Here is a 14151-nt window from a genome sequence, read left to right on the forward strand (position 1 = left end):
TTAATGACTTTGCTGGGATAAACCGTTTTGTTTTGTATCATTTGCATGAAACTAAAAAGCAACTGCATGTGAAAAATGACATTCATTTGGTGGCTTTATTAGGCCTTGGAGAATTGGCAAATCGATTAGCAAGGAATCGAATTAAACCCCCCCCCAAATTCTTAAATGTTAGCCACTCCTCTTCCTACAGATTCACACATCTCTATTAATAAAGATTGCTTGAAAAAAGCAAGTAATACTCCAGTGACTTGCCTTTTGTGGCATTAATGCTATTTTCACTCACTTGACAACCAATTCCCTAAACGTAAGAGAATTCCATCTTAATTTACCATAGTATCCTTGACAGTGGCTGCTTTGTGAGGCTGATAATACTGCAGTAACATTTACATTGGAGAAGACTGGTACTGATTCAGATTGGCGTGCAAACATTTATATCCGTAGGCAATAATACACCAGAACTCATTTAATATACCTTAAGTGTTTTTTTTTACACAATATTTATTTTCAGCTTTTATTTACAGTTTTTCTATTTCACATGTACAGTTTTATATTGATCATGGATGGTTCCAAACTTAAAAGATAAATACGTTTTATTCCAAGGTTGATGAAGAAGGAGGCCTGACTAATGCAGTAGTTACTCAGCTGATGTTGACATTGCATTCTGTCATATGAATTACAATATGGAACAGAAATAAACTGTAGAATCAATACATTAACTTTTCAGTCTGTAGGACCAGCTCCATACAATATTTGATTTTTCCCACTCGGGAAGCCGTTTTATAAAAATATGAAATGGCTAATATAGGAAATATAAGGTTGAAAACATCAAATATTTCTAACTATATATATTATCAATTTCCCTCAATTATTATAGTTGTATTATTGGTTTGTACAGTATATACTGTATATATATATATATATATATATATATATATATATATATATATATATATATATGTATATATATATATATGACATTGTAGGATTTCTTATAGTGAAATAATCTGATATATATATTTATAAATCAGTCAGACATTGTAGGTTCTCTTATAGTGAAATAATCTGGCAAGGTAAAACTTCAGAATATAATTCTGTCCGGGGCTACAAAGTGTGAAAGGCTGTGATATGATTTTAAACCTTACCTCCAACTGCTGAAAAATATTGCAGTTATTTCCAACAATGCTGTGAAAATGCTTTGTTGCTGGCTGAGTACGTTGGCATGGTGTAAATAACTGAATTCTTGTAGATACGAAATGTTTGGCTGTACCCCCCCAAAAAATGTCCCACTGGCAACATTTTGATAGTTAAATATTATTGTGAATATGTGTACTATCAAACATGCAGATGATAAAACTTTAACCAGATTCTGCCTCAGGTTAAACAATATCTTATGTGTTATTTTAAAGCACAATCCCGCCTATGTCTATTGTTTTATATGGATATATCCTTTTTCTCTCACATCATATTGCATGTTGCAAATTCCTCCAAAATATTTCTATTTTGGAAAATAAAAAAATGCTGTTTAATTGTTGTTGTGATTTTAATGTCTTTTTCTATGTAGTTGTGTTAAAATACAGCAATAAACGGGGTAATGGAACATTTTAAAATACATTTTTTTTCTGTATTGCCGGGTAGGGTAGGTTTATCTAATAGTGGCTAGCTCTGTGTTTATTTGGGTAATTAAGCCATAAAACAACACCCCTGCTTACAGTGAGGTTACACTCAGATAGAATACAGACTGGACTAGGTCAGCCAGGCTGATCGTTAAACGTTATGGAACACTCCTTAAACCAGACTAAGAGGGGTTCAAAAGTTCAATATTATTTTCCTTACAGATTTACAAAATATCAGATATTTGGGATCTGATATCATTCACAAGAATAAAGAATAAAGCATTGTGAACTGTGAAGTCAGGCGAATTAAACATATTCTGGGATTAGTTATGATGCATCTGTCAGATCCATATTTTTCCGTCAAATATTAAATATTAAAATGGTCCCTATCCAAATAGATGTCTGACCTTGTATTATGATCAACCACACACAATAATGTGGGTAACATTATTCTAGGAGTCAGGGGAAAAGAATTATGGGTTATTTTTATACTCCCCATCCCCAGTCATAAATGTCACAAGAGATGGATGATTGTGAGTTAAGTGGGAAAACACCCACAAAAGGTGGGGCTCATCTTTGTGACGGAGGGAAGTTGGAGAATAAAAAACATGAATTTTGGATATGAAATTGGAAATCATCATACTGTAGAGGGGTGTTTTATGCCAATAAATAAATAAACAAACAAACAGCGGCTCAGTGAGTAAAGACACTGACTCTGGCAATGAGTTTGAAGCAGGGGAACCTGGTTCAATTCCCAGTGTTGTGACCTTGGGTAAGTCACCCTATCTCCCTGTGCCTTAGGCATAGACTGTAAGCTCTACAGGGCAGGGACTGCATCTAGAAAATGTCTCTGTAAAGCACTACTGTACATAAAACTAGCAGTGCTATACAAGAACAAACAATTATTATTTATTCAACGTCAAACCCTCTTTGAAGAACCTGATATTGTTATGTGTAACGTATTTAGATTTCTGTTTTATAGACTGTTATTTTTTAAACTCTCTGCATTTCTATATTGTATGTTCTTTGTAACGTTCTTTTCTGTTAACCACATTTTTATATATTAAATCTAAAATTGAATAAGTATTGTCTTTGGGCTCTGATTGTATCTTTTAAAAGGGATAAACCGCATTTCCGGACACATTTTGCTAAAATAGATTTTGTGTTAATTGCCAGTAAATAAGGGCCCAGGAACTCCAGAGATAAGACCTTCAATTATTCGTGGTGGTGGCAGCGTAATACTGGATTAGTATAATTTTTTTAGGGAAATATTACTCATTTTGAGGGCCCTGCGGGTAGGTAAATGAGTCAGCAGGATAGCAAGTATTAACCCTTTTCATATACACAAGTCACGTGCTAACAGGTGTGGCGTACGCGACAATTGTGATATTCTAAAACCTTGCTTCCTAATTTAGTGATTCTTAAAGCTGTGGGATAGCTGCTGCATTTCTCACCTGGGTATTAGCTTCTAACTAATCTTACCAAAATAAGTCTGTGATACAGTATTAGTTATTGTGCTTTTTCACAGCTACGTTTCCGGGCTCAAATTTGTAAAACATAAAAAAAAATACTTTGAATTATGAAACAATCCATACGAATAGTAGAGGAGATGTAGCATTAAGCGCTCACTTTATCACTGCAACTCCAATATACATGTATATAGCTACGTGGGGCTAATAAAGTTTCCTCATGATGCATTCTTATGAGATTTGTTGTGCATAGCTAAAATAAGACAGTATCACTATATAGTGAGACAATATTAAACTTTCCATTTTTGTAAACTGTTTATTATAAAATATGGTATAAACAAGAAATAGTTTAGTAAATTCAGTGGGTATATTTCTATCTTCCAATGATGCCCATAACTTGTGGTGTGTTACGAGTAACAGATTAATATTAGGAGGACACAGTTATAAGTTACTGACCTACCACAGTTTATACAGAACATGTACTAAATGCGTAATAACTATTCTTTTACATAGCTTGATGGTTTTACGATAACATATATGCTATTGTAAAAGAAGACACTAAAAGATGATAGAATTTGATCAACATGCAAATAAATGATTTTGCATTCCCCATAGGCTACATTGAATGTATGGCTGTTTGTGGTTGGTAAAAGTCTAACAATGTCACAAATATTCACATTAGATGAATCTGATGACTCCACTGTATTCTGTACAATGAACAACTATTATGAAGTGAAAATAACAAGGGATAAGAAATTACTATACAGCCCTGAGTAATCATTAGCAAGGGGCTAGAGTAAATTTATATATACACATATAAATGCATATGTATATATATACATATATATTTATATATTCTTATACATACAGATAGAGTATATATACAGATGTAGCCCATGCCATTGATCATTATGGCATGATATACATGTATTGTAATATATTGCAATATACTGTGCCAATATGACAAATTGAATTAGATGAAAAATCTGTGATAATCTATAATCTAGATTATACTATGATATGTTGAATTAATTCTGGGGCAGATGACAATGGCTAGATCTAGCGAACCATTGGATTAACAATGTTGTTATTTAATTGATATCTAAATGAACAGATAATTAATAAGACCTGATTTTAAGTTCAAGTAAATATGGACTATCAGAAGAAATGCATGTTTATTATGCAAAACATTATATATTAGTATTGATACGTATCAGTTTTCTGCTGTACTTTTCTCTGAACATATCACAAAAAAGATAAACTGTTGAGACCTTCATGTATTTTTCAGTCTTGAAATCCTTGCAGTATCTTTGTTGAAAATATAATTGTGAAAGTTCATTTCTTCAACCCTTTGTAACTGTGCAGATGCATTCTTACATGAAACTTTTTATGTGCCAAACTACATGCATACAATATTGCTTATTCCGCTATTAAAAACATTGGGTGACAAATGACATGAGAAGGTGCTCAACATAGCAATTTAAATGACATGAATGGGTAAAGTACATAAAATTATAGTTGCCAATATTTATATAGGCTTTATTAAGAAGATCTGTCATTTTCTTTTAAAAATGGCTTATGCGTTCATTTTTAACAATGTTGTGGATACGTAAACAAGAGATGTTATTTACAGTATGTGTTCATTATTTTACAGTACAGTATGTAGGCAGAAATCACACGCAGCAATTCCCAGAGCATTGGTCAATAATACTTCTTTTGCTTCTAAAATGTTGGCAGCTACAGTGTATTTTCATGGTAAAATATGGTACATAAACAATTTAAACATCTGATTCAATACTAGGCATTTTCTTAAATACGCGTCTATTGCTGCAGGAATTTACGACCCTTGGAGCCGAGTACACACTATTCTTGCTTGTGACATAAGGCAGAACATGCTCTGAAATGTACATGTCGTTGGGGACCCGTCCATCCCTTGAAGAGTATGAAGTAGTGGATTTAATAGATGACCTTAAATAGTTATCATTTCTTGCTTTTGTTGCTGAGGATGGTCTATAAATGTCAGAAGAACTCCTTCCATGACTTAGTTTTTGGTTCTCCTGGTAAGAATGCAGGAAAGGATTATCAGAGGAATTGTCAGGGTAAAGGGACTTGCTTCGCTTATTCTCCTTTAAAGAGTGTGTAAAAAGTGAGGCCTTGTTGCCCAATAGTTTTTCATGGGGAACAATAACAAGATTTGCAAAAGGGCTGTCTTGTACATACCTTTCTTTATCTTTTAAACTTATACTACGGGATGGCCTTCCAAGATCTATTTCCCTTGGTTTGTTGACATTGTCACATGAATGCTGCTTGTTAATTCTTAACTTATTTTTTTTCTGAAACTGCAGAGCATTGTTCTCAATCCAGTTGTGCTCATAAACATCCTCAGAATGCATAGAGTTGGCTGTCTCGTGCAGCATCTGATCTTCATCAATATCATACAGATTTCCTATATGTAAGCAATCATCACACTTGTATGGGGACCTAGCTGAGTAATGGCCTGTGTAACTGGGTACATTAGAAAGGCAGCTTCTGCAGTGGGTTGAATTTTGCCTGTATCTGTCATTGACTTCAGTCACAGGAGCATTTTTTTCCTTTAAACTATAGTGCTTTGAAAATAGTTTGTATTGTTGGATGTCGTTATTTGGAAGACTGTCTTCATTGTGCAGTGGAGTCCTATTAACATGCAGAGATGGCTCAGCCTTTCTATAATTATCATTGTGATCCTGATATACCTCAGGATAATCTCCATCCTCATGAACAGAGGCATTCTCAACATATTGGGGCTGCTCCATTAGGAAGCTGGGTTCCTTGTCACCATCAATTATGTATACTTTATCACGAGTAGAACTTTGTTTGGTTTTTAAATATGTCAGCTCAACTTCACTGCAGTCTCTGGGGTACTTGGCTGCCACGGATCGCTTTTTTAAGTTATCCTTACTTTTATGGTGTTTGTTGTTGTTTTCGGGGTCTGCATGACAAGTTGCCCTACTTGAAGCCTCTGATGCATCAGAATGATGTCCATCTTCAGGAAGAAAGCATTGGTTTTTGCCAGATGACTTGGGCTCATCAGCCCCATTTTCATTCAGTGAACCTGTGTTTTGACGCATGGTTTCTACAGACTTCTTCCAAAGCTGTCTGGGCCTGGAGTTTACCTTTGGTTCTGCACTAACAGCAACCTCGACTGTGTTTGGGTTAGATTCATTAAGTGTAAGGGGGTGCTGACCCTGAAACACATAGTTGTTAAGGTTGTCTTTGTGACGATTACCAGCAAATATGGAGAGATCATGTGTATTATCACCATAAATGTCTTTTTGCTGAAAAGGTCTGTTGTCTGAATAAATTAAATTGCCCTTATCTAGGACCATGTCCATTAGACCTCTTTGAATATACTCAGATGTTCTTTTGGGTGAATTGCCTTGAGAGGGATTTAAATTGGACAAGTTAGTGATATTTTTGGATGATCTCAATAGTTTTAACATGTTTGTCTGAGAGGCAGTAAGACTGAAATCAGGGGATTTTTTCTTTTCTTCGACATGCACCCCATGAATACAGCTGTAAATGCCCTAAAAAGAAAAAAGAAAAATTGTGAGTATTTATTTTTTCCATTTTTTATCAAAGCTATAATATAAAGCACAACTCTACCTTCTTAAACATTTTAGAATACAGAAGACCCCCATAAACTGATTAAGGAAATGCTGAAATGCTGTATTGTACTTGGCTTAAAGGCCCAAGAAAACCAGTACCTCCTCCAAAACCAATAGTTCAGGGTGTGGATGAATCGAATGTTTAGGACAAATTTGCGAATGGTGGCCACTGGCAGAATTCCATACATTAGCATGCATTTTTTAATCAGGTGAATCATAGTTTATATCAAACTCTGAATATCCACAGTTACATATAAATGTCATATTCATGGTGAATTCGAATGTTGGCGAATAATTCACCCATCTCCACTACTTATATGTAAAACAACAACATTCCCCAATTATTAAAATGTTTGTTTCACATGAACAATTCACATGCATAGTACATAGTAGCATTTTAACATGTGTGCATTACTGATCTGGAATTTGATTCATCTTTACATGCACAATTACATATAAAATTTCACATTTCTAAAAAAAAAAAAAAAAAAATTAATAAAAATACAACGCGGAGTATATAACAAGAGTGGCAGCATTTAACATATTTTTTTTAATGTTTTTTTTTTTATTTTTGGTACCTGTATATGTTTGTTAAAATTCAACTATGAGTGTAACTGTAAAACTTCTGATATGTACTGTAGCCTCAAACAGCTACTGCAAGTCTGATGCAGTTAATTTTGTCAGAATCCGGTGACACTTCCATTTTCTGCACTATTTTCCCTGTGCATTTTGACTTGCAACAGTAATAGATGAGAGAGTATTATAACAAGAAAATGTCAACCTAATTTATACAATTTAGAACAATAGTTTTATTTTAAAAAAATGACAATCAGCAGGAGGATTCCCAGCTAGCAAATGAATTAACCTTCACTATTTGCAAAGATGGTGAATTTTGGGCACAGGCAAACAAAATCTTACTAAGGGACGGTGCCCCAACTAAACTGGTATTCCATAAGACACATGGTGTCGGAATCGGAAGACACCATCCACTTGAATGAGTTATAAGGTGTATTCAGGGACTGGAATGTACAGTATCTTATGTAGAAATGGGCAAATGTTTTGGGCAGGTTTGGATCAGCAGCAGATCGGCCGATTTCTTTGGTCTGCGGATTTCCGCAGATCAATCTGAAAAAAGTGTGTTTCGCGCTTTGCAGGTTTATAAAATATTATTACCAATACACTCTGGGATTACGCAACCCATGAACGGATTTGCAGCATCCAATCCGCAGAATCAGCTATGAGGATGGCGGAGAATCCGCCAACGGATTGCTGAATCAGCTAATTGGATTCTACAAATCCGTCCACGGGTTGTATCTAATGGCGGTTTTTGATGAATCCACGCGGAATAAAAAAGACCAAATCTGTCCGTGGATTTTACACCGTGAAGTGGATTTTGAGGGGAAAATGCAAGAAAACGGATTTGGGCAGATTCACCCGTCTAATGGAGTAGCACCACTTAGCAAATATAGGCCCATGCATCTGTTCATAATTTTGTGAATTTGGGGCATATTTTACAACATTTTACAGCGTTTGTAACATTTATTTAATGATATGAATGTTTAATTAAGCCAAAAAGATCCAAAAACACTGTCAGCATTTTTGGTATATGAACTGCAACTGCAAAAGAAGTTCACTGTGTGCAAACTGAACTGGGTCAACTTTACACACCTCTATTCGCAAAAACAATTTTCTCTCAGATATTAATGACTGATATTGTATCATCCCATGTTCCTTTCCCACAAGAACATTGCACCCTGTATTGAGAGATGGTCTGTGTATTGCAGTAGAAGACAATGGCATAATTGCTATTTGTGTTGCACAGTGATTACACATAGCATTTGTTATGCAAGTTAATAGTTGCAAAATGTCTCTCAGAGATGCAATTCAAAAGCAAATACTACTGTATGCACAGTCCCCTTACAGGATAAGAAAAAAAAACATGCTTTACCAAGCATTTTATTTATTTATTTATACATCTTTTACATATAATTTAAATATATGTATCACAGCTATTAATTAGAGAGTTTGTTGTATCCCACGTCTTTATATTACACGGTATAACTAAGGTGCATTACCAAAAAAATATTTAGGGCTTAGAACAGATGTTGCCAGTGTCAGATTTGCCATTAGGCCCAGGCTTAGGGTGGCAGAATTTGGAGGCGGCAGATTTTCCCTGCTTCTTCCTGACATCACAGTGCTCAAAGTCTTCAGGCTCGCCGGCTCCCTCGAGCCTGGATTGGAGGAGACCTCTGAATGGGCGGGGCTACAAGATTCTGCACAGCGCAGGAACAACGTTTCAATTCTGTCTGAGCCACGCTCAGCAGCTTCTTGTGTGGGGAGAGGGCAGCAGGCAGGGAGCAGTGCTGGCATCCACTAAGGGGAGTGAAGAGGGGGAGTGTCTGTGTGTCTGTGTTACTGTACCTCTTAATCCTGTGTTGCTGCCTCCACAAACCCAATGGTAGCTGCAGTGTAACCTCCTGTTGTGTGTGTGTGTGGGGGGGGGGGAGGGGGAAGCGATAGATTCCGTTTGGGGGGGATTCTGTGTTTTTTGGGGTGGGGGGGAAATTCATTCCGTAGTGGGGAGGGGGATTGATTCCGTTTGGGGTGGGAGATTCCGTTCTGTGTTTGTAGCAGGTGGGTGCCATGTGATGTGTGTGTTTCGGGGGGGTGCCATGTTGTCTTTGTGTGTGTATGTTGCAGGGGGTGTGCCATGTTGTGTGTTGTAGGGGGGGTGCCATGTTGCAGTGGGGCTGCCATGTTGTGTGTGATGCAAAGGAGGGTGACATGTTGTATGCGTGTGTGCGTTGCAGGGGAGCATGCCATGTTGTGTGTTGCAGTGGGGGTACCATGGTGTATGTGTGTTGTAGGGGGGGTGCAATGTTTGTGTGTGTGCTGGATGGGGGAATGTTTTGTGTTGGAGGGGTATTTTGTGTGTTGGGAGAGGCTTTTTTTTATGTGTATTGAGGAGGGGGGAATTATGTGTATTGATGATAGGGCGGTTTTATGTGTATTGAGGGAAGGGCGGTATTAAGTGTATTGAGGAGTGGGAGGTATTATGTGTATGAGGAGTGGGAGGTATTTTGTGTATGAGGAGAGGGCGATATTTTGTGTATGAGGAGAGGGCGGTATTATGTGTATGAGGAGTGGGCGGTATTATGTGTATGAGGAGTGGGAGGTATTATGTGTATGAGGAATGGGAGGTATTATGTGTATGAGGAGATGGCGGTATTTTGTGTATGAGGAGAGGGCGGTATTATGTGTATTGAGGAGAGGGCGGTATTATGTGTATTGAGGAGACGGCGGTATTATGTGTATGAGGAGAGGCCGGTATTATGTGTATTGAGGAGAGGGCAGTATTATGTGTATTGAGGAGAGGGCGGTATTATGTGTATTGAGGAGACGGCGGTATTATGTGTATTGAGGGGAGGGTGGAATTATGTGTATTGAGGAGAGGGCGGTATCATGTGTATGACGAGAGTGCAGTATTATGTGTATTGAGGGAAAGGCGGTATTATGTGTATTTAGGAGAGGGCTGTATTATGTGTATTGAGGAGAAGGCGGTATTATGTGTATTGAGGGGAGGGTGGTATTATGTGTATGAGGAGAGGGTGGTATTATGTGTATTGAGGAGAGGGCGGTATTATGTGTATTGAGGAGAGGGCGGTATTATGTGTATGACGAGAGTGCAGTATTATGTGTATTGAGGGGAGGATGGTATTATGTGTATGAGGAGAGGGTGGTATTATGTGTATTGAGGAGAGGGCGGTATTATGTGTATTGAGGAGAGGGCGGTATTATGTGTATTGAGGAGAGTGTGGTACAGCTGAACCCCGTTATAATGTGGTCCTTGGGGGCCACCTAATCAGACCTCGTTATAACCGGGGTCGCGCTAACTTAAACAAAAATGGCTGCCGTGATCAGGGACTTCACGCCCTCCAGATGGGGAGAGCTGGGATAACTCTCAAAGCTCTACCTGAGCCTGGCGTTGCAGTGGCAGCCCCCCCCCCCGCCCCACAGCAGCACTTACCCGGCATCTGCAGCAACTGGTCTTTGCAGAGAAGCTTTGAGTCTGTGGGGGGAAAGGAGGCGGGAGATCTGGGAAAACTCTCCCAGCTCTCCCAGAGCCCGGAGTCACAGTGGCAGCCCCCCCCTCTGGGGAAGCAGAACCTAGCATTCCGGTCCTGTCGCAGCCATGATGTCACAATGACACGAGGATTGTTGGCAGAGCTGTGCATAGAACAACCTCCCATGGAGTCTGAATGCTGAAGTCGGTGTTATGGGAAGTGTCAGGATAATGTCATGAGATATTGGGTATTTTTAATCCCTCTGGGGCTTAAGGGGTTAATGAGCTACAGTTTTAGGAAAATACAAATATGTGTGGTGTCTTTTCAGAAATATCTGGGCTTCAAAAGGCTTGATTGAAGTTGGGTGTGAAAAGTACAGAGGGGGTTTGGTGTATGTTAATACCTAATTTGCAGTAAGTGTATATTGCTGGTAGAGAGGATTGAGACACTCGGGTGCTACACTTACCCTGGTGCGATCAGGACTGGTGCGGCCTGAGGAAATCATTTCTGGAAGGACTCTGCGTATGGGGGTGGTGGGAGGAGGCCACCACGTTTTGCCGGTGGCAAACATATACTTGAACTGGGACACTGGGCAGGGTGTGTGGGAGGTGGAAGTAATTGATGTTATTCCTGCTAATATGTTACTAGATAATAATCTTGACAAGATGTTTACCCAATATGAGACCGCTGGGACCCAACAAGCCCAGGAATCCGCTGAACAATTCCAGATACTGACGCACACTGGGGATCAGGGAACAGTGACTGACAGGGGTTGTACCGGAGTGGGGGCAAATATAGTCTCCAAGTACAGCCTGCCATCACAGAATACCTCAGGGGGGGTGTTCAAGGGGGATTGTGCCAAAGGGGGGGGGGCGAGAGCTTCCCATTACAGCCTGTCATCCCTAGGAACCCAGAGGAAATGGTAAAGGTTTTATTTGTTTGAGCATGGGGCTGGCATGTAAGCTAGCTCCTTCGCTCATTTTAAGGAGGGAGGTGTCAGGATAATGTCATGGGATATTGAGCATTTTTAATCCCTCTGGGGCTTAAGGGGTTAACGAGCTACAGTTTTAGGAAAATACAAATATGTGTGGTGTCTTTTCAGAAATATCTGGGCTTCAAAAGGCTTGATTGAAGTTGGGTGTGAAAAGTACAGAGGGGGTTTGGTATATGTTAATACCTAATTTGCAGTAAGTGTATATTGCTGGTAGAGACATCTAGGCCCATGTCTGGAGCATTGGGTGGGAAATATAGCACCTGTGACAAACGTTCTCTATACAGGAGGCCCAGCTTCAAAGCATTTCTTGACAAGGTGTTTTATGAGGGCCAGGGGTGCGGCCACAGAAGGAGATATCAGAATGAGTGAACTTATTAAATTTAAGAATTTCATGAGACATCCTCTGCTGAACATGCTGAATGTGACATGTGTGTATCCGTGGGACCGAGTCGCAAATAATGATTACAAACACGACGTCTAGCAGGTACTAAGAGACAGATATTAATATCTCTCTTAATTTTAGTATTACACGGTTATATTTAGTCTTATTGGGAGCGTCATGTGTGCCGAAATGTATTCATATGCTCACGTGCCAGTAAGTATTACTGAACTGAAGTTATGAAGTTATTTAGATAGGAAAGCAGTTTATTTCAATGTTTCTTACCAGCGACCTCTCTGGGGGAAAATCTATGTCATGTGGTGAAGTATAGATTTTCTTTTATGTTTATCATTTTATTTTAAGAAGCTGTTCTGCCTTACATTGTAATAACTGTATGTTTATTTTGTAATACCTTTTCTGTAATCTAAGCACTGTATTTTTATATATATATTAAAACATTTAATAAGTAATGCTTTGGGCTCTGAATGAACTAATGCGCGCTCAGGAGAGAATAACTTACGAATTCGGGCACATGTTATAACAACTGATTTTGTGTTTAAGTGCATAGTTTTTCCTATAATAACAGGGACCTGAGGCCCTGGCGAATATTATAGTCTAAGATCTTTTATCATATCTGCATAACCTCAGGTGGTGGCAGTGGATGGTTATGATATGCAATTGAGTAGGTGTTAATACTAACTTGCTGGTTCCTTGCAGAGGAGAAAGGGGGGTTGGCTAGAGTAGCCATGTGTATTAACCCTGGTTGCATATCTAAAGTCACGTGCTGAGGAGAGATACAACTCATTTGAGGGACCCCTGAGTGGGTGAAGAGTGGGGAAGCTTGCGGGCTGTGTATAGATCCTTGATCCTGTAAGAGGGGATATTGTCCATTTGACGGACCTTTGCGGAGGTGAAGAGTGGGTGCGCTTGCGAGCGTCGGTATTAACCCTTGTCCCATATGCAGGTCGCGTGCTAGCAGGGGGTCGTACGTGACAGGAAGTAAGCTTTAAGATGTTAAGAGAGGAGGCAGTTGTAAGTGATATCGGAAAAGGCTTGCAGTAAAATATGTAAGCTGTCTGTGACCCTTGGTTGCCGATATCTGAGTATGTAGATCTGCTCCTGTGCCATGGTCTAGTGAGATGCAAGTGACCTTCACACCCACGGGTGTGCGACAAGGGAATGTTAAACCATGAGGGTCTGGCATTGACTCCTGTTACTGTCTGCAGGTCTACAGGACAAACCAGTGTGCCGGAGAGTTCGTGGTGACCTTCCGCGCGCTTATCACTCCGGGTTCAATCAGGGCTACAACTTTGCGGAAGCAGTGAATTTCTGCACTGTATGAGGAATGTTACTTCCCGGCTACACTTTCCTGTGTATACAGTGCCATGAGAGAAGGAGCTGCACATGTTGTAGATGAAGCTTAAACAATGCCTGTTGCATGTTTTAATTAATGCCCAAATCCAGAATATCCATCTATATAATATATTATGCAGATAACCGACGGTGGCAGCGGTGTAAATCTCGCTCACTGCTGGGCAAGTTTTGAAGTGGGTTGTATTAATCAGTCTCGGTTATTTTAAAGCTATTTTTAGGAAATAGGGTGGTGATCTTAAAGTACATTTCCCCATTCTATTAACTCCTTTGTTGCCAGAGAAGACATCAATGTGCTGCTTTGCCCATCAACCCAATAATTGTGTTCATACACTGTGTGTATGTGTGTGTATATATCTATATGTGTGTGTGTGTGTAAGTTTGCCAAAAAAAAATTGTGTTAAAAACGGGAGCCACATTAATACCGCGTTATAAGTGGATTCGCGTTATAGCGGATCGCGCTATAACGAGGTTGAGGTGTATTATGTGTATTGAGGAGAGGGTGATATTTTGTGTATTGAGGAGAGGGCGGTATTATGTGTATTGAGAGGGCGGTATTATATGTAATGAGGAGGGGGCGGTATTATGTGTATTAAGGGAAGTGCAAGACGAAAATT

General features: G+C 39.1%; 1 protein-coding gene across 3 annotated transcripts in view; it reads right to left on the minus strand.

Moving 5' to 3' along the window:
- Positions 1–985: 985 nt before the first annotated feature.
- Positions 986–14151, minus strand: part of GRIN2A (glutamate ionotropic receptor NMDA type subunit 2A) — a 1360048-nt gene continuing 1346882 nt past the window's right edge. For all 3 annotated transcript variants that reach the window (XM_075565333.1, XM_075565332.1, XM_075565334.1), the window contains one exon: positions 986–6645. In XM_075565333.1, the coding sequence (XP_075421448.1) occupies positions 4861–6645 (1785 nt within the window). In that variant the 3' untranslated portion in view covers positions 986–4860. The remainder of the gene's footprint in view (positions 6646–14151) is intronic.

This window comes from Ascaphus truei, chromosome 11 (assembly GCF_040206685.1).
Source record: "Ascaphus truei isolate aAscTru1 chromosome 11, aAscTru1.hap1, whole genome shotgun sequence".
Lineage (NCBI taxonomy): Eukaryota > Metazoa > Chordata > Amphibia > Anura > Ascaphidae > Ascaphus > Ascaphus truei.